The following is a 27,425-nucleotide window of genomic DNA, read 5'->3' as shown; positions in this document are numbered from 1 at the left end:
CGCCGCCGCCGCCGCTGCCTCCTCCCGCCCGCTGTGGGACTCGCCGAGCGCTGGGACCGAGGCATGGGGCTTGGGCGCACTTTGCACCGAGCCGAGGCCCTCTGATCGCCCGGGGGCGGCGGCAGCAGCGTGCTTGGGGGATCCAGTAGATCCCTCGGTCTCTTCGCCAAAGACAGGCACCCGAGCCCATCGGGGGCTGGGGAGAGAAAGGAGGGAGCGAGGGAGCGGGGAAGAAAGGGAGGTCCCGACCCCCTCCCCCCGGATCCCGTTTGGAAGGGGGCCCCCGGCCGCCCCCCAGCCTGCGACCTCGCCGCACGAGGGGGGTCCGGAGCGCAGCGCTCGCGCGGGGAGATGACTTGGCGCCAGGATCCGGTCTAAAGCAGCCCCGGAGGAGGAGGAGGAGGAGGAGAGCGCCGCCGCCGCCTCTCCGTGTGTCTCTCGCCGCGCTCGCCCGTGCTGCTTCGCCTCGGATCCCGGAGGGGACCGCGCTGGCTTGGAAGGAAGCGGCTGGCCGCCCAGAGGACGCGCAGCGAAGGGAGCGATTGGCAAGGAGTTGGGTCGTCAAGGACCGGCCCCCGCACCCGCCCCGGTCACTAGCTCTTCCTCCCCCAGGGAAACGGGAGTTTTGGACGCGCGCTCTGCGCCGACTTGGGGGGAGCGTGTGATCTGATTTCTTTTCGTGGATATTCTACCCCCCTCTTGATTTTTCCCCCCCTTTTGGGGTCCCCTTTGGAGTGGATCCAATTGATGCTGTGGCCAGATCCCAGGGGGGATTCTTCTTCGGTTATCGATCCGCACGCCAGGCGTTGTTTCGTCTCTGTTTGAATCGACACCCCACCATCCTGACAACCGAAGGAACTCTCTCCGATGGCCGGGAATCTGCACAAGGGCTGGTTTGGGGGCTGGTGGACTACCGGAGTTTGCTTGGCGGCGCTTTCCTACTTCCCAGGTGAGCGATCGTCTGAACAAGTCCCTCTCCCTCTCCCTCCCTCTCTCTTCTTTTGTGTCTGGGTCTCTCTGCAGCCCTTCAGGCACCGGTCCCTGGGGACACCGAGTGCCAGGGCAGGGTCCTTTGCGTCTCTTTCTGTCTGCCTCTCTCTTAAGGGGAGGGCGAGTGGAGAAAGTTATGACGGTAAACTGGAGGAAAAGACTGTCCGGGTTTGGAGCAGGCTTGGGGGCCACCAGGGAGCCACCTGGGCACTGGACAGCCTGTGTCTCACCTGCTGCCAGGAGGTTCTGCACCCCTGTGCCAGCCCGGCGTTTTGAAATTCGTTCTTGCCCACCCCAGCTGCTGCCGGCTGCCTCTGCCAACGAGTAGGGATGGCACCGATGGGGGCGAGTTTGGATCCTTGGTTTGGCCAGACTGTAGCGCTGAGGACGGGCGCTTGTTACACACCTGTCTCCCGCTGCTCCCCAGGTGTGCTGTGCCAAGTGGCAGGAAGAGCATGTGAGGACTTTCTGGCCAGTGCCACCCGTCCTCCTTCGGAAGACCTCCTGGTTCCAGTGGGGGTGTGGCTGCCAAAGGAGTCCTGCTGATCCCCCTCCAGTCCCCTCTCCCACTAGCTGCTCTGCTTCATGCAAGGCTTTCTGGGCTCAGAAGAAGGACCAGCCCTTGGCAGGCTCAGTGCCCCTGTCCAAATACCCAGGGTGCCCCCAGGCATGCCACTGACCAGCCTTGCCCACCCTTCCCAGCCAAAAGCTCTTCCTTCTGCATGCGCCTGCTCTCTGCTCCATGGGCTCATTCAGACGCGGGCCAGAGGGGTGGGGGTGGGGGTCTTCCTGAGAAGGCAGACGGCAGGGCTGTCCCTTGGGGGCTGCTGGCAGGCAGTGGGATGACGGATGGGCTTGGGGGAGATGAAAAACCAGAGAAAGGGCATAATGAGTTGGTGATGTGACTGGGAAATGCTTGTCAGGTGCAAATCCAAGTGGTTTTTTTTGGGGTGGTGGTGGAGGATGTTGTGTCTTGCTGGGAGAACAATTCTTTGGATGTTGGATGCTGATCCACCCTGGCACACGGGTCTAGGGTGTGCGTGTGGTGTTGCTGCCCCCTGGTCTGCTGTGCCAGCTCTTCTTGCAGGGGTACGAAGCGGTTGCGTGTTCTGCAGTGGGCGGGATTGCCGAATGGTGAGGGAACTCTGCAGCCGGCAAGAAATGGGTTGCACTGGAAGGAGGCAGCTGCCTGTGACAGCTGACAGCTTGGAGTCCCAGCGGTGGCAGAGAACTGGGTTTTGCTGAGTGTCATTGTGCCTGTGACTCACAGCGTCAGCAGCATCTGGAGAGAGAGAGAGAGAGAGAGAGAGACGCTAAAGGGGAGCCCTTTGACCAAGCAGCTGGGTCAGTTGAGGGCTGCTCAGGGCACGTCCTTCCCCTGGACCCATTGTCTGCTGGCTTTTCGATGCCCACTGGAGTGGCAGTGTACAAAGAAGCATCCTGGCTTGGCTTTCGGTGGTGGTGGTGGTGGTGCTGCTACTGCTGCTACGGCAGGGGGCAGGCTGGACTGAGGCCTGAGGGACTGAGGGCTGTGCACATAGGAACGAGGACTTGGCAACGCGGGAGGATGCTGTGGGCCTCGGAGATAGGGGAAGGGACGGAGTTGGTATCCAAATTCTTCCAAAGGAGGACAAGAGGAGAGAAAGTTCCATGCAGAGGTTAATAGGAGGTGGTTCTTTCTGCTTTCTCACCTGGCGCCAGGTGATGATGGCAGGCTTAGCAGTATCTCAGAGCAAGGGTCCCTGAATGAGCTGAGCGGCTGGTGGAAAGGAAGTCATTGGCTTGGAATTCCTTCCCCAGAGGATGTTCATCTGGACAGTGTCGCTAGTCCCTGGTGTTCCCATCAACTCAGTGGGCTGGATTGTGTTGGGAAGGGGGCTGCTCTGAGAGCTGCATTGCATAGCCCAACTCCAGAGTCTACTGGGTTGTGGGAGGAGGGGACACGCTAGAAGCTGAAAAAATAAATTAAAAAATGGAGGGGTGGTCTGGAAATGTGATGGATTTCTCCCAGGGAGGTATTTTTTCAGGAATCAGGTGCATGAAAGAAATTAGGAAGTTGGGAAACTTTAAGCCTTAAAAATGTAAGTCTGGCAAATAGCAGATGAAAAAACGTCTTGTAAAAAATTGAGTTTGGGGGATTTGAACTTCAGGCTCCCCAAAACTTCTGCAAATTTCTTCCATGAGCTAACATGAATGAAATTGACTCTATGGAATAACAATCTGAGTGGGCATTTACTTTCCAAATGTGTCCCTTTACTACAGGTCTGGGGATCCAGAGTCTGGCAACATCTGGAGGGCCGCATATTCCCCATCCCTGTTTACTAGGCTGATAAATAAAATACGTAACCCCCCCCCCCCACACACACACATATACTCATCTTTGAGATTTGTCTTTCTTTCCCATGCCATGGAGAGAGGTGGGGGGGAATCAATATTATGCAAGCATGCTTTCTGGGAATATCATGTGTTTTAAGAGCAGAAAGAATGTGATATTTTTATTCCAAAGCGTCTTTTTCTTTTTGCATCTGAGGCTCAAGATTTGTCACTGAAATTTGAGACCTGACATATACACAAGTACACCAATAGCTGAACTAGATGACTGGAATAAGAATGTCACTTGGAATTTAAAAGGTATATGTCACATCTGAGTGAGTTTTTAAAGAGGTTTTCAACCCTGCACAGAATTTTGGAACACAAGAGTTTCTAGACGCAGACGTGCATTCTGACTATTTGAAAGCAATAAAGTACACCCACCCTGATTTAGCCCTAAAGGTGATGCTTGTATTGCCACTTTTTCCCCCAATTTCCTGTCGCTGTTCTGCATTTATGCCGCTCCGTCAGCAGACATGGTGAAGTTAGGGGCAAATTCCTGTCTAAATGTTGATAGGGGGCGGGGAGCGGAAGAAGGAGGGAAGGCAGAAAGAGACCAAGGATAAAGGATGATTGTGAGCAAGTATATCGACAGCTTTGTAGCTTTTGTATTAGTTGTGGATGAAGATTGAGAGGTTATTATGCCAAAGGCCTGCTGCAACTGCTACCACATTGTATCCGTCTGCATTACAGGTATTTGAAACATTAATTCTGTTGCGTGTTTCCGGAACACGGTAGGCACCACTTTCCGAAGTGATACACAAGGCACCATGTTACAGCCTTTGGGAGTTCAGCTGAGATTGGTAGTTAAGATCACATCTGCTCACAGGAGCAGGGTAATTAACTCCCCTCCTGTTCATTCGGTTCGATATCCCATATTTCTAGGGCTTGCAGATCAAATTCACAGTCTGTGCTTCCTGGGTTCTATACTGTATTAGCTAATAAATTCTGCTCTCTCTCATTCTTCCAAGGGTGGATGGAGGGTGGGGGACTTTATATCAACAAGGCTTTATTATGAGCTCTGGCAAAAGAAGCCTTTGCTTCAGTAATATCCTGCAGTTAAGAGTTCCATCAGTTAACAGTGAAGGAGTAGTGACTGGTGGTGTGTAGCTATGCTTGTATGCGTGTACTGAATCCTGAAGAATGACAATTTTCTTATTGGGAGAGGGAAAATAGGGAGGGCACTATTCAAGGTGAATCCCCCCCCCCGCTCTGAGTTTTCCACAAGTCAAAACACTTTCTCCTCACCCTGATCCTTCCTCTGTACAATTTCCTGGAGAGCATGGAGCTGTTGTACGGTTAATGCGCATCACGTCAGTGCGGATATTGCCTGCTTCTATGGTTTGCTTGGCTCTCCTCATTTCAGTGTTTGCTTTTTCTTATACGCAGTTAAAAAGGGATATATTGCCATAAAAGCGGTAACAGAGCCCCTTAAAAAGAAAGAGAAGCAAATTTAACGAATTTGCCTTTAGTACAAATCAACTCGACAACCCATAATGGAGATGCTTCCTGCACAGACTCTGGTGCAACCTGCGTATTTTGCTTTGCAGAGTTTATAGCAGGCTGCAGCCGGTTTGGATGCCTTAAGATGCAAAGGTGGCTACTAGGCTAGGAAGCATCTGGGGAGGCGTGATGAGCAGCAACTCAGGACTTCTGGGTGCGATACTTAATTGCCTTTAAAAACAGGAGCAATTTTATTATTTACCTGGCATGGAAATGGGTTCAAGAGGAGGCACAGGGTGTACCTCTTAGAGCAGTCCAAGGGTCAGCCGAAGAGTGGATGGCGATTCTGAAGGGATGCGAATGAGACTCTCATGTGCATCTAATCCAGGGTTTCCCCAAACTGGTGCCCTTCAGATGTTTTGGACTTCAACTCCCATCCTCCCCAGTCAACATTGTCAGGAATGTTGGGATTTGTAGGAGAAACGTCTGGAAGGCACCAGCTTGGAGAGGTTTCCCCCTGTGTGTGTAAACCTACCCAAAGCAGGTCTAGGATAAGTATAAAGCCGTTGCTAGTAATTGAGGCATGAGCTTGCAAACACCCCACTCCAAAAGTACCTGTGTTTGCAGATGCGTCACAATTTATGAAACATCAAACACGTTAACCACCGTGTGTATTTGTAGCATCCCACAAATGTGTAAAGCTGTCCATGTTCTTTGACTCCTCCTGAACCTCTTTTCTGGTGTGGGTGAGAAACATATTGCTTAAAAGCTGTGAGGGACGGGGAGGTCATAAACTGGGGGGCGGGGACTTGAAATCTTTCACTTGAGAGAATTCCACCTTCCAAAGGCCCCTCCTCCCTTCACTAACTGCACTGGGGGAAATAATTGCAACACCTTGCTTTAGAGAGCCATCAGGGCCTTTGTAGCATCAACAGCCATTGCTCTAAACCCTCACCCTTCTTCTCAGACCTATCTGCATGGAAAGCAACCAACACAGCTCGCACTAAAAAAATTAAAAAAAGGAACAAAGATTGCTACACTTAATAGATCTGGAAGCAAAGTGCAAGAACAAATGTCAGTCCACAGAAGTGAGCAACAACCAGCACACATTCTTGTAATACACCTTCCGAAACAATGGGTGGGCATTTTGCTCTACCTGTATAATATGGTTGAGCGTTGTATATGTTCGCGCAAAATTATGTACTATACGAAGGGATTTTTTTGTCTCACTCACATAGATACCAAACAAAGACTCCAAGGAGTTAGTTTAAATATTTGCATGCCACTTTCTAGGCTGCAAAAGCAGCTCACGACCTGGAAAACAATACAGTTCTTAAATCATACAAAAACACCCCATAAAAACCTCTCCACCTAATCGTAAAGCAGAAAGAGGAACAGAAGAGCTTGAAATGGTGAACAGTAAAGCAGCCGACACTGTGAACACCAGGGAACTTTTATTAATTAAAAGCAGTAAAATGGCAGAAATAAAGTAATTAAGAGCCAGTGTTGTGTAGTGGTTAGAGTACTGGAGGGGGGGGGGACATCCGGGTTCTACTCCCCATTTGTCCATGAAGCTCACTGGGGCCACAGCTAGACCTAAGGTTTATCCTGGGCTCATCCAGGGTTCGCCCCTGCCTGAGCACTGGATCCCCTATGTGTCACCTAGATGAACAGGTTTGACCCCTGGATGATCCAGGGATAAACCTTAGGTCTAGCTAGGGCCTGAGTGACTCTGGGCCAGTCACTGACTCCCAGCCTAACCTACCTCACAAGGTCGTTGTGAGGATAACATGGAGAGGAGGAGGAGGAATGCCATGTAAACTGTCTTAGGATCCTGGCAAGAGGGAAATGGTGGGATATAATTGTAATAGTAAATAAAAAAAGGCAGTCACAAATCTGGAGAAAATGGTGCCTCACCTGGGAAGTTGATTCCAGTAGTGGGGCTACTGATTCCCTGGTCACCTCTGGCTTCAACTCTGAAGGGAGAGACACCAGGCTTCTGGTGCAGGGGAATGGCCTCAGGGCAGGAGTTAATGCCTGGATGTGCCATTTTGAGCCATCCGGGGCCCGTCCCATCCCGGATGTTCCCTCTGCCATTAGACAGCTGTGCGCCGTCTCCATGGGCCACTCTGCTTGATTTCCTCCCCCTCCCTTTTGAAGTTGGGTTGACTCATCCTCACAATGCAAGCCAATGCTTCCTTGCTGTGGCGAGGCCTGGGCACAGGGTGCGCTGAGTAAGGGAAACGGGCTCTCTCAGCATTGTGCGTGCCCAAATGGTTGCCCAACTCGTCTCTGCAACAGTCGAGTCTTGATCCTGGAAGCTTTTGAGTTCGGCTTCCAGCTCAGCCAAGAATGTGCAGAGTGGGAAAAGGACGGTCTCCGCCTCGGTTTCTCCATTAGTCAATGGTGTGTGTGTGTGTGTGTGTGTGTGTGTGTGTGTGGGATTAGGAACCTTCTGAGTTGTTTGTTGTCGGTGCTGCTGCTGTAAACTGCACAAGGGAAATCAACACCTCTTTGGAGCCTTAGGAAAAGGCTGGGTTATGAATCTAAATAAACATACCCTTTTAAGTCCTTGGACAAACTGTATGTCATTTTAATAGGTGGTTCATTTTGAGAGACAGAGAGGTGGATGGAGTGATGCTGGGGGGTCAATACGGCCTCAAACCGATGGCCCCTAATGGCTCATGCATTGGTACAGGAAAGGCACTTTGCACATACTCAGGGACACATCTTTATTAGGATTGCTTCCAGGTTCCAGGTCTGAATTAAGAAAGCTGAAACAGCCCTCCGATGAAGCCCTGATTTAATAGGATCTGGAGGTCAAACAGTTCCAAACTTGATGATGACAATGAGGCGTGTTCTTCTCAGGGAGGTGCTGGGAACTTTCAGCACTGAGCTAGACTGCAAATTTATGAATATTTATACAGTGCCAGTGATGAACCTTACACAGAGCAGCGTAAGCAGAAAGGAGGTTCCTGCCCCAAGGAGGCTGCAATCTAAATGTTGACAGAAGAGGAGACAATGTGAGGAAAGCCAAGATGCCAGAGTAACTAGGGGGGAAACTACATGCAAAGGCAGTGGCGTAGTTAGGATCTGAGCTCTGCATTTGTGGGTGCAAGATGGTGTTCGCGCAACGGCTGCACCCATACGGTAAAAGGCTACCTTGCGTCCCCATTGAATTGCTGTACGTAGCACAAACACGAGATCCTTTGGAAGACTCGTTGGCCAAGATGGGTGGAACAAAGATGAAGTGAGAGAAGAGAGGCTGATTAGGGAGCATCAAGCCCAGAGAGGATGAGCATGCAGTTGGTGTGGCCATGATGGTCCAGCAAAGGTTCATGGGAGAAGAGGGCTGGGAGGAGGAATTTGAAGGAAGATCAGGAGTTGGTTGGCTGGATGAATGGAGCAGGAGAAGGCTATTGCATGGTGCAATTGGGCCAATAACAAAGATGATAAAGGGCTAATAACATATGTCCTCCCCACAAACCAGCACAGACGTCCATCACCCTGGGCAGTGGCATCAGTTCATTGGACGGCCACATGTGGTAGGTTGCAAATGGTCTCAAGTTCAGTCCCTGGCATTGTTCCTTAGAGGACCCTGAGCAACAAACTTAGGCAAGGAGCCCTTTCCTGGGACCATGGAAACCAGTTACCTGTCAGAATGGACACCACTGGGTTCAGTGGGGCATTCTTGTTCTTGGTCTAACACAACTTCAGTGCTCACAGATAGAGTTGTGCATCCTGTCAGTAAGCATCTGAGTTGGTTGAACGTTTTTGAACTATGTTCCAGTGGGATCCTGGGAAGGTTGTCAGGGAGTTGTCAGCAAGGAGATTGGTAACGATGGTCTGCCTACCCAAAATACAGCTTGTCCACCATTATCCATGCACGATGTGCACCTGCAGGTGAGTGCTGAGTGTGTTCGAGGTCACACTCGCTATTTCAGGAGGGGAAAAGCAACAGTGAGACCTGACAGGTTTGGCCGTTGCTATGTGTGAACTGAGTGTGCCCCTTACAACCTTTGCAAAGTGCTAGGGTTCTGGGAGAGTCATGCAGGGGTCCCTTGGCAGGAAAGTAGATCTGCAAAGGGTTCTGTCAACGTTGAACAGCCTTCCCGAACCTGATGGCCTTCAAGTGGTTTGGACTACACAACTCCCCAAATCCCCAGACTCTGGGGACTGTAGTCCAAACCATCTGGAGGGCACCAGAAAAGGCTGTTGTCAAAACATATTGGTGCATTGTTGGTTGTCTGTTTTTCACCCTTGTGCACTGTGGAAAAACAACCATTGTTTATGGGACATCGCTGAATGTGTTTATAGGATAGCACTGAATGTGTGCTGGAACCCACCATCAGAGGTCTACCCTGGGGCAAACCATTAGGCTTGAGTGGAGGCAAGCGTCGGCATGAGCTGAGCAGCCTAGTTGGAACTGGAACAAATCTACTCTCATTTTAAGCAGTTGATGCTCTGCCCTAGCCATTGGCGAGGTCCACGAGGCCAGTGGACAAGCAGAAAATAATTAGAAGAATAAGAAGAACTTGTAATAAGCCAACATTTATTTTTAAGGGTGCACCTAAAAATGCAAAATGAATGCATGCCAATTGCAAATTCAATATTAGGCCAGCTTGTCAGTTTCAAAGCTGTAATTAATGTCTTTCAGGTGATTATCCCTAGCAGGTATGTGAGAGAATGCATATACACTACAGTATGCTATTGAAATACATATATGACTTAGAGTGAAGTGGAACTAATAAATAGTGACAGCGAAACTAAAGGTGCCCAAACAACCTCAGTGGAAGAGAGTTGAACTCTGTTGAAACAGATGAGTGGTTCTCATCAATTCATGCACATTTCTTTGGGTTGCTAACATTAATGAGCGTGTCGACAATTTTTAGTACCTTTGGGTGTCCCCCCCCTTAGATTTAAACAATGTAAAGGATGCACATGCTATTGTCTCTACATTTGCACAAGTATTCTAATAAAAAAATCCTACATAATCTAATATAATATTTAACCCACATTAAGTGTGCTTTAATTTATGTCTTCAAATATTTCAGTTCAAATACTTGTGGTATATTGGGACAGAAAATCAACGTAAGATACTCCTTTTTTTTTAGCTTTGTTTATGAAATATACATAAGAAAAAGATGCTAAATTAGATCGTTCTAGGGCAGGGGTGGGCAAATTGTGGCCCTCCGCTTGTGGTGGCCTGCAACTTCCATCAGCCCTAGCCAGCATAGGGGATGATGGGAGCTGTAGGTCAAAAGTTGTGTAGGGCAACGAGTTGACCACCCCTGCTCCAGGGCATCAGAACTGTTTCTGATGCTAACTGAAAATTTTCGCATGCAAATGACTCTATGCAAATTAACTTAATTAGCCTTGGAAGGTTTTCCAGTTCAAAATCTTCTGAAAAACCCACATCACTGGTGCAGTGGCCTTTTAGTCTTGAACAAATTAACCCAGATGAGTGCTGCAGGGAAGGGATAGGTCTTCCCTATGTTTAATGGGTCTGAGCTGGGAAGGCAGAATTTCTCTGCGACCCAAATATATCTCTAATCCTAAAAGCAAAACCCAATCTCTCCTAGGCAAATGTGTAATCCATGCCTCTCCCAGCGAATGTGACTTTGGTCTGAGATCTTCATACAGGGCGACGGAGCTGGGGTGGGTGTGTTCGGAACCTGCCTAGGGAAGAGGAGCCAGAGAAGGTGTTGCAGTGGGAAGGGTGCTAGGCCTGGTCAGCCCTTTCGTGGAAAGTCTCTCCTTGGTGCAGAACCAGAGGCTACACGCACGTCCGTGACCTTGGCGGAGTTGGGAAGCTCCATTCTCAGCTTTGCTCTGCCTTGCTAATCCAGGAGGTTGGCTACGTTATGATTAGCATTTTATATCATTTTTGACGCGGCCATTAATCAGCTATGAAAGCTCCTGCAGGCAACTCCTTGCACCCGAGCTGAGTCAGAGGAGGAACCAGAAGAGCTTGCTCCAAGTTGACCTGCTTTCCCAGGCCTGATGTAGCCGGTGGCACCTCGTCTCCCTCTGTCTGCATCTCTCTCTCTCTTTCTCCTCCGCCCCGCCCCCACCTCTTTCTTCTCTCTCCCCCCCTCCCGCGCCACCATGATTAACAGGGACGGTGTAATAAGTCAGATAGCACCCCATGGGGTGTGGCACACAAACCTAGATAGCAAGACAAGATAAGCAGGGAGAGTTTGCAGAGGAGGCCAGGAGGGAACCGACGTTGGCTGAGCTTCAGTGAAACAGCTGTAGCCTGGGGCAAACAGAGATTCAGCGCCATGGCGCTGTGTCATCAAGACGTTCTATCCTGCATGGGTGCGCCGCTGTGGGTGGGTTAGGCCCCGGAGGAGGGACGGGGGCAGACGATATGGTACCTGGAGGACGGCAGAGAATGCAGGAAAGGAACGGGGGAGGATGCAAAGCCTGGGAAATGGCACGTTCAGGCATGCCGTGTGGGCAACAGAAGAGCGGTGGCCAAAACCTTGCCAGTTGCCAATTCCAAAGCGGAAACGGTGTCTTCTTCCCCAGGTGAGATGTAGAGGAATGTGAAGGGAAGCCAGCATGGTTCCAGTAAGTCTTGCAACACTTCCACTGCTGCTTTCCCACTGAAGAACGTGAGGAGGAAGGCCATACTAGAGGCCCTTCAGCCAGGAGATATCACTGGGAGCTTGGCAACTCTTAACTAGACAGCCTTTGGAACCAGGCCTTTGGTCCAGCTAGCTCAGTAGGGCCAACACCAGCTTCCACCAACTTGTGGCCCTCCAGAGGTATTTGGACTATAAACCCCCGTCATCCCCAGCCAGCATGGCCAATAGGAATGATGGAGGTTGTAGTCCAACACATCTGGAGGTCCCCAGGCTGGGGGAGGCTGTTCTGCACTGATTGGTGGTGGCTCTCCAGGGGTTTGGGACAGGGGTCATGTCCAGCCCAACCTGGAGCTACTGCGGATTGAACCCAGGACCTTTTCCTCCACCACTGTAGTTTCAAACAGACTTGGCTCCCTTCCTGCCCTCTCACAGCCCATGATCCTGAAGTGCCAGGGCTGTCCAGCCACTGTGGTCCACAATCAAGAAGAAGAATTCAACAAAATGTTCTCCTATTAATCAGAAACAACATCCTGTCATTCACAGGAATATGATTTAAAGATGGGATAGCAGTGAATCAGAGCTACTGGCCTGCAAATACCCCCAGCCTCTTTTATCATGGCCAGAAGAGAAGATTGAGGGGAGACATGATAGCACTCTTCAAATACTTAAAAGGTTGTCACACAGAGGAGGACCAGGATCTCTTCTCGATCCTCCCAGAGTGCAGGACACGGAATAACGGGCTCAAGTTAAAGGAAGCCAGATTGCAGCTGGACACCAGGAAAAACTTCTTGAAAGTTAGAGCAGTATGACAATGGAACCAATGACCTAGGGAGGTTGTGGGCTCTCCCACACTAGAGGCATTCAAAAAGCAGCTGGACAACCATCTGTCAGGGATGCTTTAGGGTGGATTCCTGCACTGAGCAGGGGGTTGGACTCGATGACCTTAAGGGCCCCTTCCAACTCTACTGTTCTATGACTTCCTCTGAGACTTTTCTGGTGCCTTTTCTGACCTTCATGTGTGGCGGAGTTTGACAGATGTCTTCCCCAGTGAAAAGGAGGTCCAACCTGCCTTAACTTTCATCCTTCGTTACTTTCTGTATGATGTGACATCATTCATATGCATGCCGTTTCACAGAGCCAGGCCACAATTCTCTGCCCGCAGGAGCTTACAGTGTGTATTTCAACAGTGCAGGGAATGAGAGGGAAGGGGAGCAGGAGTTGGATATAGCTACGTGAGCTTAGAGGCTGTTTTGTTCAGCCTCCGGCAGCCTCGTGACGGTGCCTCAGCTGAGAGGACGTGTCTCCTGTTTGCTTCCTTTTCCAGCCAATGGCCACCTCTTCCAAACCCAAAGGATCCCAGTCTCCTGTTCTGCAGGCGCGCAACACCTGGCAATCGCCGCCTTCAGCTCCGTCTCTTCTCGATATTTGTTTATGGGGCTGCGCGTGTGTGTGTATACTTTTACATCTGTTTGCCATTCTGCACAAGGCAAAACAAGATCCATTAGAGCGAAGGGGAATGGCGGAAACGCAGCAAGAGACGCGCTACTTTCTAATTAAATAATAGGGGAGTGAAAACTGCTCACTTACTCAGCCACATTAGCTGAGATTTGCAGAGCCTGGGAACTGTATCCGTTCTGCGCTGCCACTCAGGCAGAGGCACTGGCGTGGGAGTTGCAGTTCAGGTACCAAAATGAAGGGGATTGAAGCAAAGTCCAAAGTGCATCGAATTGTCAAAGAGCCTCTTCACAAGGGAGTCCCCACCCCACCCCCAGGTATATACCCAAGGGTGTGTGTGTGTTCATGCAACCAGGATGATCAAGGGTCTGGAAACAAAGCCCTATGAAGAGAGACTGAAAGAACTGGGCATGTTTAGCCTGGAGAAGAGAAGATGGAGGGGAGACATGAGAGCACTCTTCAAATACTTAAAAGGTTGTCACACAGGGGAGGGCCAGGATCTCTTCTCGATCCTCCCAGAGTGCAGGACACGGAATAACGGGCTGAAGTGACAGGAAGCCAGATTCCGGCTGGACATCAGGAAAAACTTCCTGACTGTTAGAGCAGTGCGACAATGGAATCCATTACCTAGGGAGGTGGTGGGCTCTCCCACACTAGAGGCCTTCAAGAGGCAGCTGGACAAGCATCCGTCAGGGATGTTTTAGGGTGGATTCCTGCATTGAGCGGGGGTTGGACTCGATGACCTTGTGGGCCCCTTCCAACTCTGCTATTCTATGATTCTATGTGTGTTTTCAAGTGTATACAGAAAAGGGCAACTAAAATGACCAAGGGGCTGGAGCATCTCCCCTAGGAGGGAAGGTTACATCAGCTGGGATTGTTTAGCTTGGAAAGGAGGAGGCTAAGGGGAGACTTGATAGAGGTGTACAAAATCATGCATGGTGTGGAGAATTCCTGGAGGAGGAGAAGGCTCTCAATGACTACTAGTCCTGATGCCTCTGTGCTACCTCCGGTATCAGAAGCAGTATATGTACACCAGTTGCTGGGGAACATGGGCGGGAGGGTGCTGTTGCACTTGTGGTTGTGGGCTCCTGGAACCTTGGTCAGATCCAGCATAGCTCTTCTTACATTCGTTTTTTTTAAAAAAAAATGTTTTATTGATTTTCTATAACTACATAATAACCATACTTCTAAACAATACAGACAATAGGATATATAATAATAACCCCGTAATACATAATAATACATACTTAAGCAAACTAATAAACATACATTCTCTTCACTTAATTCTGCTTTGATCTAATCAATGATTAACATTAAAGGGATCTTATTCTGATTTCCAAAATTTCATTGATTCTTCTGGAGGTGTTTTCTCTCTCCCCTTTAATAATACAAAGTCCAAAAACTGTTTCCATATTACTCCAAAATCGTTCGATTTTGTCATTCCTCTTCTTACTCTGATGTTACATGTTAATTTATCATTAATAGCAATATTATCAGTTCCTGGATATCATTAATCTTGCAACTGTTAACAAATTCGTTATCAATTCTTTTATCTCTTGATTACAGTTCAATTCACCATACACTGATAACAATGCCACGATTGGTGTTGCCTCTATTTCCATTCCTATAATTTCTTTTATCTCATTGAACACCATTTTCCATAATTTTTGTACAAATATACATTCCCACCCCATGTGTATGTACGATCCTTTCTCTTGACAACCTCTCCAACATAATGCCGAATTCATCTTGTTTACATTCTTAACAGAACGAAAGAAAGAAAAAGGAGAGAGGAGGGGGTGGGGTGAATAGGACATAAACGTGTCGGGAAACATGCACATCATAAGGTCTATGTGTCAGTTGGCTACAGCACCCTGTTGCAGATGCATCAGGAGGTGACGAATCCAGATTAGTTTCTGCATATCGTGTGTCGGGCATCAGCAAGGGTCAGGTTCCAGGCAAATGGATTCTGGGATCCAGGGGGAGTCATCTGTCAATCCAGGTACTAGTTCTGCAGCCTAGCTTGTGTCCTTGAGGCCTGCAGCTCAGTTTACTGGGTACGCAGAGGAAATGGGGGCCATGTTCAAATGATCACAGAGGGGAAATAAGCCATGGTTTGTAAACCACTTCAGTCACTCACCCTCACTGGGTTCGGACATTGCAATAACTTGAGTCATTGTGCTGATTATGTGGCTCAGGGCTGGCACGTGGGGGAGGGGAAATAAGCTACCATGGCTTATTTTCCCTCCATGAACCCACCCAGAGTGTTGACGTTATAGGACAGGGGCGGGCAGCCTGTGCCCTCCCCAGATGTTTTGTCCTACAACTTCTATCATCCCTCACCGTTGGCTAGGGCTGATTTGTCAGTCCAAACATCTGGCAGGCCACAAGTTGCCCGCCCCTGATGTAGGAGGTACTGAGCTCCACCCGCCCTGGCACCTTGCAATTTTTGTGAATTTGCCCTTTCACTACTTCCACAATTTCTGTGGGAGCTGGTAGCCCTGGTGCCTCCCCTCCCTAGTTGCTCTGTGAGTACTGATCCCAGCTGGGTGGAATGTCCAGGATTGAGGGGCAGGCCCTGGAATCCACAGCTGGTGGCTGTCACCCGATGCCCCTCCTCCGAAACAGGCAGCAGTGCCTTGGAATACAATAGGGAGTCTGTTCGGGTGTGAAATTCAGGGGCTGGAGCAAAGCTCTTCGTGGCCACAGAGATTCACAAATCGCCTTTTTTCCTGGTCAAGGCTTCAGTGCAGATGACATTGCCAGATGTGGGGATGGATTGGAAGTCTCTCTTCTTTCCATCTTTCTGTCTGGAATCCCAAGCTTATAGGCGAGACTGGTAAGTAAAATACTCAGGTCTAAACTTTCCTTTACATCAGCCGTTCCCAACCTGGGGACCTCCAGTTGTTTGGGGCAGCAACTTCCATCACCCCTGACCATTAGAACTCATGGGAGTTGTAGTCTGCAACACCTGGAGCAGCCTCCCCCAAACTGGTACCTTCCAGATGTTTTGAACCAGCTCCCATTGCCCGCCCCCCAACGTGGCCCAGTGGTCGGGGAGTTGTCATCCACAAAGTCTGGAAGGCATCAAATTAGGGAATGCTGCCCTATAGCCAACTTATAGCATGGCCAATCATTGAAACTTCCTGGCTGTTAGAGCAGTACAACTATGGAACCCATAACCCAGGGAGGCCAAAGGTTCTCCCACCCTAGAAACCTTCAAGATGCATCTGGACAGCCATCTGTCAGGGATGCTTTAGGGTGGATTCCTGCATCGAGCACCGGGGGGTTGGATTCAATGGCCTTATTGGCCCCTTCCAACTCTACTATTCTATGATTCTAAATAATTATTATTATTATTATTATTATTATTATTATTATTATTATTTAAAATCAGAGGAGCCTCCCCCCAGTCTGGCACCCTCCAGATGTATTGAATTACAGCAACCATGACCCCTGGTGAAATGGGTGCAGCAGGTTGGGGAAGGTTGTTCTAGGACTTGGGTGGAGCCTGGGATGGAACCCTCTGGTGGAGTCAAGAAAGGATACAGCTAAATAAGTGTGTGTGTGTATTGCTTTTCTGGCAGTTGGCCTGAAAGTGTGGTGGGCAGTGTGGAGGGGAAGGAGCTAGGTCATTTTTCTTTTCTGGTCAGCTGGTAATCCATGTCTGCTCCCCCCCCACACACACACGGCATCTTCTGCCAATTTTAGAATTTCCCCGTCTTCGTGGCACCTTTCTCTAGTCCCTGAGCTCCCAGTGAGATATATAATCTCAACGCAGAACAATAATAAGCAGGGGAAAGTGGTTGCCGGTGTCCTTGAGAAATGCAAAACTAACCTTTCTGCTGCTTCCGAAATGAAGTATGCTCAAGTTCGTCAGCCCTAAACCCGAACTTCTTCCTGAAAGAATGGGCGCAAAAACTCTGTCCCTTGCTCCGGAGAGTATTTTCCTCCCCTCTGCCAGATTTCTCTGCTAGGGCAGAGCAGGGATGTCAGATAGAAGACTGGGAGATTTAACCAGCCCTGGGGAAAGGCAATGCCATGGCTGAACCTCAAACAAATTCCACGGAAGTGACTGGAGCACCTTCAGGTCCAGGAAAGGATGGTCTTGGTTGGGCAAAGGGCTAACTTGAAGGACCGTAGCTCATCAGACCAAGAGCCCATCTAGTCCAGCATTCTGTTCACACAGTGGCCAATCAGCTGTTGATTGGGAGCCCATAAGCAGGAGATGAGTGTAACAGCACCCTCCCACCCATGTTCCCCAGCAACTGGTGTAGATAGGCTTGTTGCGTCTGATACTGGAGGTATCGTAGAGTCATCAGGACTAGTAGGCATTGTCCAGTGGTAGAGCACTTTTTTTGCATGCAGAAAGGCCAGGATTCAATCCCTGGCTTTTCCAGGGAGGGCTAAGGAAGAATTCCTGCCTGGACAGTTGCTGCCAGTCAGTGTCGACAATACTGGGCTACATGGATCAAGAGTCTGACTCAGTATAAGGCAGCTTCTTGTGATCCTATGTGAAGGAACATGGAATTTGCCAGTGCCAAGGATGACTTGGAAAGGGGAATAAACGAGTTGGGCTGTCAGGTTCCTTGAAAATGAGGAAGGCAAGCAACCACAGAGCTCAAAGGTGGTGGCTGATGTCTGGGTTGAATCAGATTTCAATGGGTGACAATGCTCAGCGATCTGGGAGTGCCCTTATAGCAAGTCAGACTGTTGGTTCCTCTTGCTCAGAATTGTATATTCCTGCGGTAAGCAACCTGGTGCCCTCCAGATGTTTGGGACCACAACTCCCATCAGCCCCACCCAGCAGGACCAATGGCCTGGGATTATAGGAGTTGTAGTCCAAAGCATCTGGAGGGCAGCAGTTTACTTAACCTTGGTTTACTCTTGATTGGTAGTGGCTCTCCGAAGTCTGGGGCAAAGGTCTTTTCTCAACTTTCTACAGAAATCTTTAGACGGGAGATTGAACCAGGGACCTTCTCCATGCAGAACAGGTGCTCCACCACCTTTAATCCTCACACATGGACATGCACAGCATTTGCCTGGCTTTGTCAACATTAGCATGTGAATGTCAGCACCCAACAAGCATTGGACTTCTACTGTAGGATTGATAAGTAAGGCCAGCTCCCGGATTCTTTCCCTGACCGTTGCTGCATCTCTGGGCATGGCTACTTCTGAAGCGTGCAGAGAAAACATGATAGAGATGATCTTTGACAATCCTGACAAGCCAATGACGATGCACAAGGTTGAAACTTACCAGGCATCTCCTGCCTGTTTCTGGAGTTAGCCTCTGGACCAGATGCATTCTGGGAACTCTTGTGGGTTTATGCACAGGCGTGGCAGGGCCTGTCCTTGCTGTGTTTGTTTCTGAATCCTGAGCTCACCGGACTTGCTTCCCTGAAGCTGGCATTGCGCTGGGCTCTTTTCAAACTTGCCATCTTCTTCCTCTTTGTATTTTGCCTCCCGCGCGCACATTTATTTATGTTTTTGTCTCCCATTGCTTCGGTCTTCACAGATGTTCGCTTTGCCCTCCCAAAGCTGGCGTGTCTCTTTTGGTCTGTGCTGGACTTGCAGCTGTCCTGTGGTGTGTTATTTATAGCCAAGGCTGAAAATGCGGTCATTCTGGACATCAGTACGTCTCTTTCCTCCGACGCGCCAGGTGCGGCGCATCAGCTTCAGGCAGGGATGTGACAAGGCTGCGGACAAGGGCAGCGTTCGCTGTGCCGCACATGTGGCAAAGGATAGCATCCTGCTGGCCGAGTGTGGGCCAGAGAAGAGTGCCCGCTAGCTGTGCATCTGCGGCTGGCAAGCTTGTGCTATGTAGGTCCCCTTCCAAAGCGGAGGGTCTGAGTCACGGGGCAAGCTTATCTTGGTCTCTTTCCAGAAGAGATGAACGCAACGCACAGGGATCTTGAGGGATTGATTTCCCTGGCGTTTGGATCTCTGTTTGTGTTGCTTCCGCCAAAGCCTCCCGGGGATGCTAGGAGCTCCTTGTTCTTATGCTGAGCACGGCCACACGAAGGGAGATGCTGAATGGAGAGGCATAAAACTGCAGGGATTGAGGACAGAGAGAGGACTGAAGTCTGATCCGCCGTCAAATCCAGTTCTCTACATTCCACGGCACGCTTCCAGCAGACTGTAGGGACGTCCGGATTTTGTGAAATCCGTCTCGTGTGTGCTTCGTGGATTTTGCGGTGTCGTTCGTTCTGGCTTCGATTCGCAGACAGATCAGATCCCCCCCTCCCATTTTGCAGAAAAATACGCAAATACTTCCATAAGAAATTTCGCTACAATTTACATAATATATGTTAGTATGTAACATTTAATGAATTGGCCCCCATTCCATTTGACTTTTCCCCACGTATATTTTCCAGCAGAAACATGCGTATTTTCCTGCAAATGAATTTGCGTAAATTTGGGGGAAGTTAAAAATAAATAAAGCTGGAAGCCCAAGGGGAGGCCAGACCGCAGCAGATTCCGCAAGTTGGATTCTTACAAATATGGACTCATTTTAGTCCGTCTCAGATTTCTCCAGCATCCATAGTACAGTGTCATGCTATAGCGTGACCAAGACTAAGTAAAGTTCTCTGATGACAGGTAAAATTTTAGGGGGGAAATGGTAGGTTGCACCAGTGCCATAGCTTGAACATGCTGTGCTCTAGGCCAGGGCCTTGTTAGCCTATTTGATGATCGTGCGTTGACCTCCTGTTTCTCATCCCTGGCTTCCTCTCAATGGCTGTCTATGACTCTTCTCTTGATTTTCTACCATTGCACTGTGGACCTTCTAGACCTCCCCTTCAACCTCTGACATTAGGAAATCCTTCGGAGTTGCTGTGTGATACATTTCTGTGCACAGAGGACACTGGGAATCCTTACAGCACTCAAGTTCTCTGTGGACAGCTGACCCATCACAATGATGGACATCTTGCTATTTATTTATTTCTAGGATGTCTGAACCACTTTTTTTTTGTGGGGGGGAGGGTTGCTGCTCTTGAAGTGAGTGTATGGATTGGCCCACTAAAAGTTCTTAATCTCTGAAATATATACTATTAAAACTAAAGACGCCTCCTTCCCCAGCAAAAACGCACACTCTGGGGCTAATATCCCAAATCAGAATGGAATAGAATTGTCTCAATCTGCTTCTTGGATGCCTCAAGAGAGGGAGCCAAATAAAGAGGTCACAAAAGAGAGCTCTGTGTTCTGAGCAGCCACTGAGAAGGCCCTGCTTCTTTTGAAGATCCATCTGGCACCCTAGGAAATGAAACTTGAAGTGAAGTTTCATTGGTGATTTATACACTTCAGGGAAGATTGTAGTCCATACAATTGGGGAGGTTTCTGCTAATAGTATTGGCAATCACGTCACATATATTTTTCTGAGTAATCTTTACTGTAACCCTGTAAGGTAGTCCTGTGGGTTTATCTTTGTATTGCAGGGGTTCAGGGAACAGAAGTTTGGTGATTTGCCTGAGGTCATAGCAGGGGTGAAATTCGAACTGAGGCTGTGCTTCATTGTCCCTTAGTGAGTATTCAGATATTTAAAAGTGGATTGAAAAGAATAGGGGAAACAACCCTTAGCTGCATCCACTGAGAACAGCAGAGAGAACACATGGATTTAAATTACAGGAAGGTCGACTGAGGATAAACGTTAGGAGAAATTTCCAAATTCAGTTCAGTAATGGAATACACTGTCTAGAACTTTGGGGATTATCTTTTCTTAAAGACAGGCTGCATACATTTTTTCCCTATGCACTGCCAAGCAGAGAAATATCTCATGGGTACAGGATTCATCATTATAACAAAACATGGTTTTAGTTATTATTTTTATATATAGGGGGGTGGGGACACCGTAAAGTTTCTAGCACTTAAGATAGTACAGAAAGATCAGCTTGGAAGTGTCTGGGCAAAAGCTTTGTGAAACCTCAAACACAAGGGAGAGGTAGGATGTTAGAGGTCAATTCAATCATATTTTAGTGTAATTACTCTTTTTATTTTTATATGCACCCTCTTGTAATTGATTAGCCCCCAATGGCTCACAACAACCACTGGCATAAGATAATAATTCAGAGTTTAATCTCAGTTTGCTTCTCACCATGACTAGCAGGCAGAAGAGTACAGTCTCGGGCCCTTTCTATACCTAAGGATTATCCCAGGCAAATGCAGGGATTGTCCCTGCCTGCTCCCGGGATCCCATGTGTGTCATTCACATGCACAGGGATGATCCCGGGACAATCCCTGGAAAAAAAAGGCAGGTGTAGAAACTGCCTTGGTCTTGGAGGGCAGAGCAAAGGCTGCAGAGTGATAGGATATTTCAAGCTCATGAAGCAAAATTTAAGGACTAGCAGGTTTAAAAGAGAGAAAAAAAGAAGTAAACTGAGGTTCTCCACTTTCTTTCCCACGTTAGTCATTTCCTTTAACCGTTGCTCAGTTTGAACATGCTTTGAAGGCGTCCGCCAAACCCAGATAGATTTCAAACAGGCTGCCCAGCCCTTCTTTTACAATCCACTCTCTGTTAATCTGGAGCTGCACAGTTCGCGTAGTCGACTACTCTAGGAGCTGGTAGCCTATGCATTACCTGCCTGGCACAATCATGACCTAAGTATGGAAATAGGGGCATTATGGCGGCTGCAATGGTGAGGCCGCTGCACATTTGCACAGTCATGAGTTTATGGTGTTGCAACGTCCAGTGAGTTCAGCAACTCCTTTGCAAGCTTCTTCCAGAGTGCGCGTTCGGCTGGCTGAGCCTAGATCACGCCTGATGCTCTTCTCAGGCAGGGTGTTTATTTATTTATTTATTTTGCTTATATACCGCTCCCATAGCCAGGGCTCTCTGGGTGATTTACAGAAATTCTAAAATGGAGATAAAAACAAGTATACAAAATTTAAAATTCTAAAACACAGAGCATACACACATAAAGCATTAAAAACCGTTAAAAACAAACACTAAAAACTAAACATGTGGGTGATTAAGATGTGCCGCCATATGCCTGGGCAAAGAGGAAAGTCTTAACCTGGTGCTGGAAAGATAGCAGCGTTGGTGCCAGGCGAGCCTCATCAGGGAGATCATTCCATAGTTTGGGGGGCCACCACCGAAAAGGCCCCGTCCCTCGTTGCCACACTCCGAGCCTCTCTCGGAGTAGGCACCCGGAGGAGGACCTTAGATGTTGAACGTAGTGACCGGGTATATTCACGTCGGAGAGGCGTTCCATCAGGTATTGTGGTCCCAAGCCGTGTAAGGCTTTATAGGTCAAAACCAGCACCTTCAATTGGGCTCGGAAACATACAGGCAGCCAGTGCAAGCGGACCAGAGCAGGTGTTATATGGTCGAACCTTCTGGTTCCCGAAATCAATCTGGCCGCTGCATTTTGCACAAGCTGCAGCTTCTGAACCGCCTTCAAAGGCAGCCCTACGTAGAGCGCATTGCAATAATCTAACTTGGAGGTTACCAGAGCATGGACAACTGAAGCCAGGTTGTCCCTGTCTAGATAACAGTGTTTGGTGTGGGGGAGACCAATGGTGGTGGGCAAACCGCCTTTCAGGGAACCTTTCTGACTGCTGCTGATGTTCTCATCAGGGAGCTCATGCTGCGTGACCAAAGAACCCGCCCAGCGTCCCAGAACCCAGTGTGAGAACCGCGGCACGGCAAAGTTTAGGGGAGGAAAAGTTACTTGTTGCCTCCATGGATCCACACCATGGTGTGGATCAATGCAAGAGGCACCGGGTAAGTAAAGCAATACTGGCAGCAGTTTTCCCAAAGCGGGGTGCAAGCTTGCAAGTTACACAGAGCCATGCCCTCAGATGAAGAGCTCTATGCTGGGGGTGGCAGAAAATCAATCTCTGAACTTTTGGGATTTCAACCATTGGCCATGCCAGCAGGGGCTTCTGGGAGTTGAAGTCCAAAACATCTGGAGATCTCCCTTCTGCCCGCCCCGCTCTCTGCAACCTAAAGCTCCAGCCCTGCTTTGTGAGTGTTGGTCTAATCCTAACTGAGTTGTTACTCTACTGAACCTGTGAGTCTCGTTCTGTTGAGCCGACGCTGCTGCCTCTTTTGAACACAAAGCTTGGCCCTTCTCTTAGACAGGAGCATAGGAAGCTGAGGTGGGACTAGGTGCCCATCTAGTCTGGCACTCTGTACTTGATCAGGGTTTGCCCTCCAAGGGATGCAGGCAGGCAATCGCATTGCTTGTAGCTCATGCTTTTCATTGGAAATGCCAGGGATTGAAAAGTGCTGTACCACTGAGCAACAGCCCCATCCGCTATGTTCAGCCCAAGGCACGTTCTCCGAGGGTGCCATGGGGCACCCGTGTCTTCCTCGGAGAGATGGCAGCGTTCTCCCCGAGGGATCCCCAGCTCCTGCTGTCCTGTGAGGCTGCGATAGCTCACCCTTATGGTACCCTTGCTCTTTCCTGATACTTCCTTTTCCAATGTTAAGTGCGGTGGGTCTGCAGTGGATCTACAGGTGCGCATATATATATATATATATATATATATATATATATATATATATAACATTTTTAGCCTGCAGTATAAATACTAAAAAAAAAAAAATGTGTTTATGGTTCCCCCCGCCATTCTGCCTCCTTTCCCGGAGTTTAAAAAATATTGCTAGCCCGGGGAGATGCATCTTTCCGCGAGATTTATAATTGCTGCTTTCAAGTGATGTGGAAAATGAACCTTCCTCTCCCCCATCCAGCCTGGCACCTCTCAAGAATTTATTCCCTTTATTTGCAGGGGCCTGCGAATAATTAGAGGCAGCGTCCCTGTCCAGGCGCTCTAATTATTTAAAGTTTGGGGGCTTGGCTTGTTTTTTATGGGCCGTCTCCAGGGACTCAAGCGGTCTCGGGATGTTGCACCATTGCCCAGGTCGGTAACTCAGCTCCGGTGTGCCATCTGCAGTTGATCACGCCCGACATATCACAAGCAGGAGCCTAGATCAGTTTCTCACTCCCACCCCCTTGCATCACTCAAAGAAACATAGCCAGGTGAGCTTTGGGCCTTGGGCCTCTCTCGTCATGGGCCCTGTGAGTCAGGAAAAGCCAGGAGCACTGGCCAACTCCAGTCTTGTAGGACCTGGTGAAGGCAGCATACGGCATCTCCAGGCCTGATCTTACCCTCTTCAGTCTGTCTGTCTCATTCTGCGCTCTTTTCACAGCGGGTGGAGGGACACTTCGGTTAAATGGTGGTTGGGAGTGGTGCAGTTTGGTTTCACCATCTCTCTCCCTCCACAGTCGCACCCACTCACACAGGGGAATTTACTTACCACATTTATATACCATCTAGCAGCCAAATCTTCATTAAGTGTAAGAAGCTGTGTCTGCTGGCTGTCCCCCACGGCTGGTTCTACCCCAGCTGTCCCCGTTTAGATGTCCTCCAGTTATGTGGGACTGCAAGTCCCCTCATTTCATTGCCCTTCAGGCTGGGGGTGATGGGAGTTGAGGTCCAAGCACATCTGCTTGGAGAAGGAAGTTCTAGGGTGAGACTTGGGAAACGGTGCCTTCTGCTCTCTCCAGGAGCCGTGCGGCTGCCCGTCCTCCACTAGCCACTCCTCACTCAAAGGCGTTGTGAGTCCCACAGCCGGTCCTAGCGACTTTTGTTAATCAAAGGATCTGCAGTGCAGAGGGCTGGTTTTCTTTCTGGAAGAGGGGTTTATCTGCTTCTAGGCCATGTTGGCCGGGGATGATGGTTCCAACACCTGGAGGGCACGTGGTTGGGAAAAGCTGCTCTGCCTAAACCCAGGCCTAGACTACATGTTCTTGGAAATCAGGTGCTGGAACTGGGGACTGGGCGACAGAAGTCAGGTGGTCCCGCTCCACCACCCAAGCAAGACCAGAAGGCCGTGATCCTGGCGTTCCTCCTGTCCACCCATTGCAGGCATCACCAAATGTGCGCCTTGTGCTAGGGCCATAAGACAGAACGAGGTCTTTCTCCCCATGCATCCTAGCCTGCCTCCTTTCTCCTTATAGACCAGTCTGTGTCTCGTCCCGGTGGAACCCAGCAGGTGCGAGGAGACCACTTCTCTAGCAGTTTCTTGGCTTGTTGTCAAGGGCTCAAGTTAGAGAGGGGGCAAGCACCGGGAGTAGTCGGGCTAGTGCTCAGGTAGTCTGGCCACACACCCACTTGCCCACGCAGGTAGCCTGATGGCCTCCTTGATTTCCAGCTTGCCCAGAAGGAGGGAGTGCAAGAGATCTGTGGACTCCATAACCAGTAGTGAGGCAGGGTTGGATCTTTGCAGCTCACCTGATTCCCACATGCCAGGGGGATTCTGGTTGTGCGATGGCAACCGCTGAAACCACCTACGGTTATTTCCTCTGACCAGGATCCCTGGTGGGATAGGGGCAGCAGAACCTGACCGAGAGGTCTTCCAGTCTGAGTCTCCTTAGAGCAGGGCAGGGAATGTGTGGCCCTCCCAGTGCGGATGGCCTGCAACGCCCTCAGCCTTGGCTTTGCTGGCTAAGGCGTTGCAGTCCAACGATATCTGGAGGACCACACTTTCCTCATCCCTGCCTTGGAGCACCCTGCCTTTCCCTTCAAAACTCTTCCGACAACCGGAACCCATCCTCTCCGGAAGCTCTGCGGGGCCCTGCACTGCTGTGCTCCACACCCGACGACAGCAAGCGGGTGAGATTTGTTGTTGTTTCGTTCCACGATGCCGCATGCTGAAGAGGCAGCAGGAGAGGCCCAGCCGGCCTCTTGCAATTCCAATTAGCGGAGGTCACGTGGCCGCAGCCTGACAGCTTGATCGATCCCGTTTTATATGGGGAGAGCCTCTAATGCAACACTCCCAGGCCCCAGGGGCATGCGGGGTGCACAGATGAGTAGTCAGGAGGCTGATTTATGCCCTGAAGGGAATGATAAAACTCCCAGCAAAGACATGCCTGTGATTATAGGTCAGATTCCAGATCCCGGACAGAACGCCGCGTCTCGCTTTTGTCTATAGCGGTCTTCCCCAATCGGGTGCCCTCCAGTTAGGTTGGACTGCAGCTCCCATCCGTCTTGTCAAAGTGGATTCTGACTTCACTTCTGGTCCCCAACCCTTGTGGCTGCCAGTGCCTCTAAACTTGGCATGCTTTGCTGTGATGATGATAGACGTGCCGGGTGGCCTGGATGGCGGAGTCCACCAGGAATAGCAGAAAAGCAGGTGGCCACACTGCCAGGAGAAAGGGAGGCTCACAAGCATGGCAGGCCAGTCATAGGGATGTAGTAACCATTGGTCCTCCTAGCTCAGTTTTGTCAGAAGGGCAGAAGCTCTCCAGGGTTTCGGATAGGTGTCTTTCTCAGCCCTGCTTGGAGATGCTGGGATTGAACCAGGGATCTTTTGCATGGAAAGCAGGTGCTCTGCCACTGGGCTACAGCCTTGCCCCAGCTGGAGAGGCTGGGTGAGTCTGAGATGTGTGGTGTAGTGGCTAAAGTGTTGGACTGGGAGTCGGGAGATCCGGGTTCGAGTCCCCACTCAGCCATGGAAACCCAACGGGTGAGTTTGGCCAGTCACAGACTCTCAGCCCAACCCACCTCACAGAGTTGTTATTGTGAGGATAAAATGGAGAGGAGGAGGAATATGTACACCGCCTTGGGTTCCTTGGAGGGGGGGGGGGAAAGGCAGGATATAAATGCAATAATAAATAAACCAGTCTGTGATATGGCCCTTAATCTTGAACAGTTAGGTAGGGTTTTAAGAAAAGAATCCCACCCTCCCTCCGACAATCTCAAGGCAGCAAACACAGACCTTTTCTCTACCCTCAACCCCAATTTTATCTTCACAAGCTCCCTATGAGGTAGGTTAGGCTGAGAGGTGGTGGCCAGCCTCAAAAAAGCTTTTTACAGCTGAGTCAGGATTGGAAGTCGCATTTCTGTGGTCCACATTTGACACTCTAGCTCAGCCTTCCTCAACCTGGGGCGCTCCAGATGTGTTGGACTACAACTCCCAGAATGCCCCAGCCAGCTGGCTGGGGCATTCTGGGAGATGCAGTCCAACACATCTGGAGCGCCCCAGGTTGAGGAAGGCTGCTCTAGCTACTCTAATATAGCCACTGCGACTGGGGACTAGAACCTGGGTTACCTGAGTGCCAGTCCAATGCTCTAACCACTATACTAAACTGCTCTCTTTTTAATGGTTGAGAGAGCTTGGGGTAGGGTGTGTGGGTGAATAAGTAGGAAATACTGCATCAGATGCAGGTGGAAGGGACCTTGCAGATGTTGGGGAAAATGTGGCAGCCCTATCATTCCCCCCCCCCCCCACACACATCGTCTTTTTGGTCCAGGAGAAGTTGAGAAGACCAAAGCTATTAACTTCTGCCATTTGGGTTCATCGCTTCTCTGGCCTCGAGCATCTCGTGGGTAGTTTTGACGAATGCGGCTGGATCTTCCCGCAACAGTCCAGGGCAGAGGCGGAGGAAACAAGCAGAGGAGGATCTGTCTTAGCGCTGGGTCAGAGAGAGGAGGACGCCGGGCCGTGATGAATTGATCCCTGGCCGGAGCCGGCAAGGTTGCCGGCGCCCATTAGCTCTCTCCAGGGCCATCTGTGTACGCCTCTCACCTCCGTGTGCTCAGGCCTCGATAAGGAATGATAGGAGCCGGCTG

The 27,425-nt window shown here is 49.8% G+C and overlaps 1 protein-coding gene across 2 annotated transcripts in view; it reads left to right on the top strand.

The window, feature by feature from the left end:
• The first annotated feature begins 498 nt into the window (after positions 1 to 498).
• The window catches only part of NECTIN1 (nectin cell adhesion molecule 1), a 135,013-nt gene continuing 108,086 nt past the window's right edge, over positions 499 to 27,425 (top strand). For both annotated transcript variants that reach the window (XM_063138990.1, XM_063138989.1), the window contains exon 1: positions 499 to 949. In XM_063138990.1, coding sequence (XP_062995060.1) covers positions 868 to 949 — 82 coding nt within the window. In that variant the 5' untranslated portion in view covers positions 499 to 867. The remainder of the gene's footprint in view (positions 950 to 27,425) is intronic.

Source organism: Elgaria multicarinata, chromosome 12, assembly GCF_023053635.1.
Source record: "Elgaria multicarinata webbii isolate HBS135686 ecotype San Diego chromosome 12, rElgMul1.1.pri, whole genome shotgun sequence".
NCBI classification, from domain to species: domain Eukaryota; kingdom Metazoa; phylum Chordata; class Lepidosauria; order Squamata; family Anguidae; genus Elgaria; species Elgaria multicarinata.
This window is presented reverse-complemented; position numbering and strand designations above follow the sequence as displayed.